General features: G+C 36.0%; 1 protein-coding gene across 1 annotated transcript; it reads right to left on the bottom strand.

Annotated features, from left to right (window-relative positions):
* Positions 1-337: 337 nt before the first annotated feature.
* Positions 338-1484, bottom strand: LOC123658223 (lipase member I-like). The gene is made up of 2 exons (XM_045593665.1): positions 1379-1484; positions 338-1295 (listed from the first exon to the last, which is right to left on the bottom strand). Exons 1-2 carry the CDS (start codon positions 1482-1484, stop codon positions 343-345), a joined length of 1059 nt encoding a protein of 352 aa, XP_045449621.1. The 3' UTR covers positions 338-342.
* Between the last annotated feature and the right edge of the window lie 261 nt (positions 1485-1745).

The raw sequence follows: 1745 nt of genomic DNA, 5'->3' as shown, positions 1-1745 counted from the left end.
GAAAACTACGAAATAATGGAGCTCTTACACTAAAATTATTTACATTTACTACTGTGTTTAAAAAAATATTTGTTCATTGCTTAGTGTATATTTTAATAGCTATAAATAAACAAGTAAAATAATTGTCTCGAAAATAACAGCGTTTTATACCGTATTTTGTTTACTTTAACCTTTAACCTAATGTTTAGGATCTTATAAATAATGCAAAGGTCCTGTTACACTAATAAACAATAAACTGTACAAACCGAAAAAAATATATACATAAAACATATCACAAAACAACTAAGCGTCTATGGCAACGGAACGTAACGTAAACAGCACTAAACTGAAAATAATATTTCGTCAAGTGTAACTTAAATTCATGAACCAATTGTTATTATTTTTAGTCGAAGCAACTTGTTTTGTACCATTCATACCAAGGCCGAAAGGTGAGCCGGCCGATGTCCGCAGGTAATACAGACCACGGGTCGAGGTTGAGGAACCGTACCCGAGAACGGCATAATCTTTATTTTTACATTTATTTGCTTCAAATTGTTGCCAGCTGCGACATCGAATACCCACAAATGATTTTGGGGTCCGTATGCTTTCTGCATAAACTTGAGCTGCTCGTAGGTGACTACAAGAAGGCATGATACATCCTGGTTGTTGAGGTCCTCCACCATTTAAGTAAAAATCAGCGTGACCGAGAGGTTCAATCACTCCTTGTACTAACATGTTCGAATGCATCACGTCTACATATTTAGCGTCCATTTTGTCTAATCTCTGATCAGGATATGCAAAAGAGAAACACGGGCCTGCGGGATCTAAACCAGTTATACGGCCTAGTAAATGTGATTTATATTTATGAAAGTATTTTCCAGCCCACCCCGCAATATGTGCTCCCAAACTAACACCAATAAGGTGAAAATCGTCAGCGCTGGCTCCGAAGTTTTCCAGATTACCTAACAAATTTGCTAACCTTTTTCCCACTAGACGAGCATTGTGTACGGACAAAATGTACCTTTGATTCATCATTTCTTCCGCATCCACGAGAAGAACATTAAACATTTTCTTTTCGTTGTAACTCTCCGCTATATCCAACGAAACTGAGGACTGTGAACTGTCCTTATAGCCATGAATTATTATTTTCGTTTGCCTTGTTATATCAAAAACACCCGATTCAGTTAATGTTTGAAAAGCCTTTTCTATAGAAAAAGTTCGCTTTTCCATATTATCTATATATATAATTTTCATAGTTCTCAATATTTCATTTTGACTATTCATAGAATTTAATTGTAGATCCATAATAGCGCGACCTGTAAATGCAAATAAAAGTTCAATTAAATAAAACTTACACAATTTTTGGCCATAAATGTAAAGGACAAGGTCGTACACTCACATGCACCGGACATTTTAGCGTACAAGTTCTCTAATAAACTGAGATTTTGTTGATCACTCTGAGCTGTCACTTTAAACACAAACAAATAGGTAATCGCGATGAGCATCGTCACAATAACGGTATAGAGTTTCATGACAAACCCTCTGCGTTTACACGGTCACTATGTCACTGTCTGCTCTGAGAGAAAGGTCCAGTCGTTTACCTGGCACCTACAGCAGTGTTTAAAGATTTGGAGGGGCTTACGCTAAAGTTAATATCCATTACACTACATTCGCTCTTAGAAGGTCGCGTATTGTGTGTTACAATAAGCGAGTTGATGTACTTTATATTTGTGACTTAACTTTAAATTACTCTTGTATAATATGTT

Source organism: Melitaea cinxia, chromosome 12, assembly GCF_905220565.1.
Source record: "Melitaea cinxia chromosome 12, ilMelCinx1.1, whole genome shotgun sequence".
Taxonomy (NCBI): Eukaryota; Metazoa; Arthropoda; class Insecta; order Lepidoptera; family Nymphalidae; genus Melitaea; species Melitaea cinxia.
This window is presented reverse-complemented; position numbering and strand designations above follow the sequence as displayed.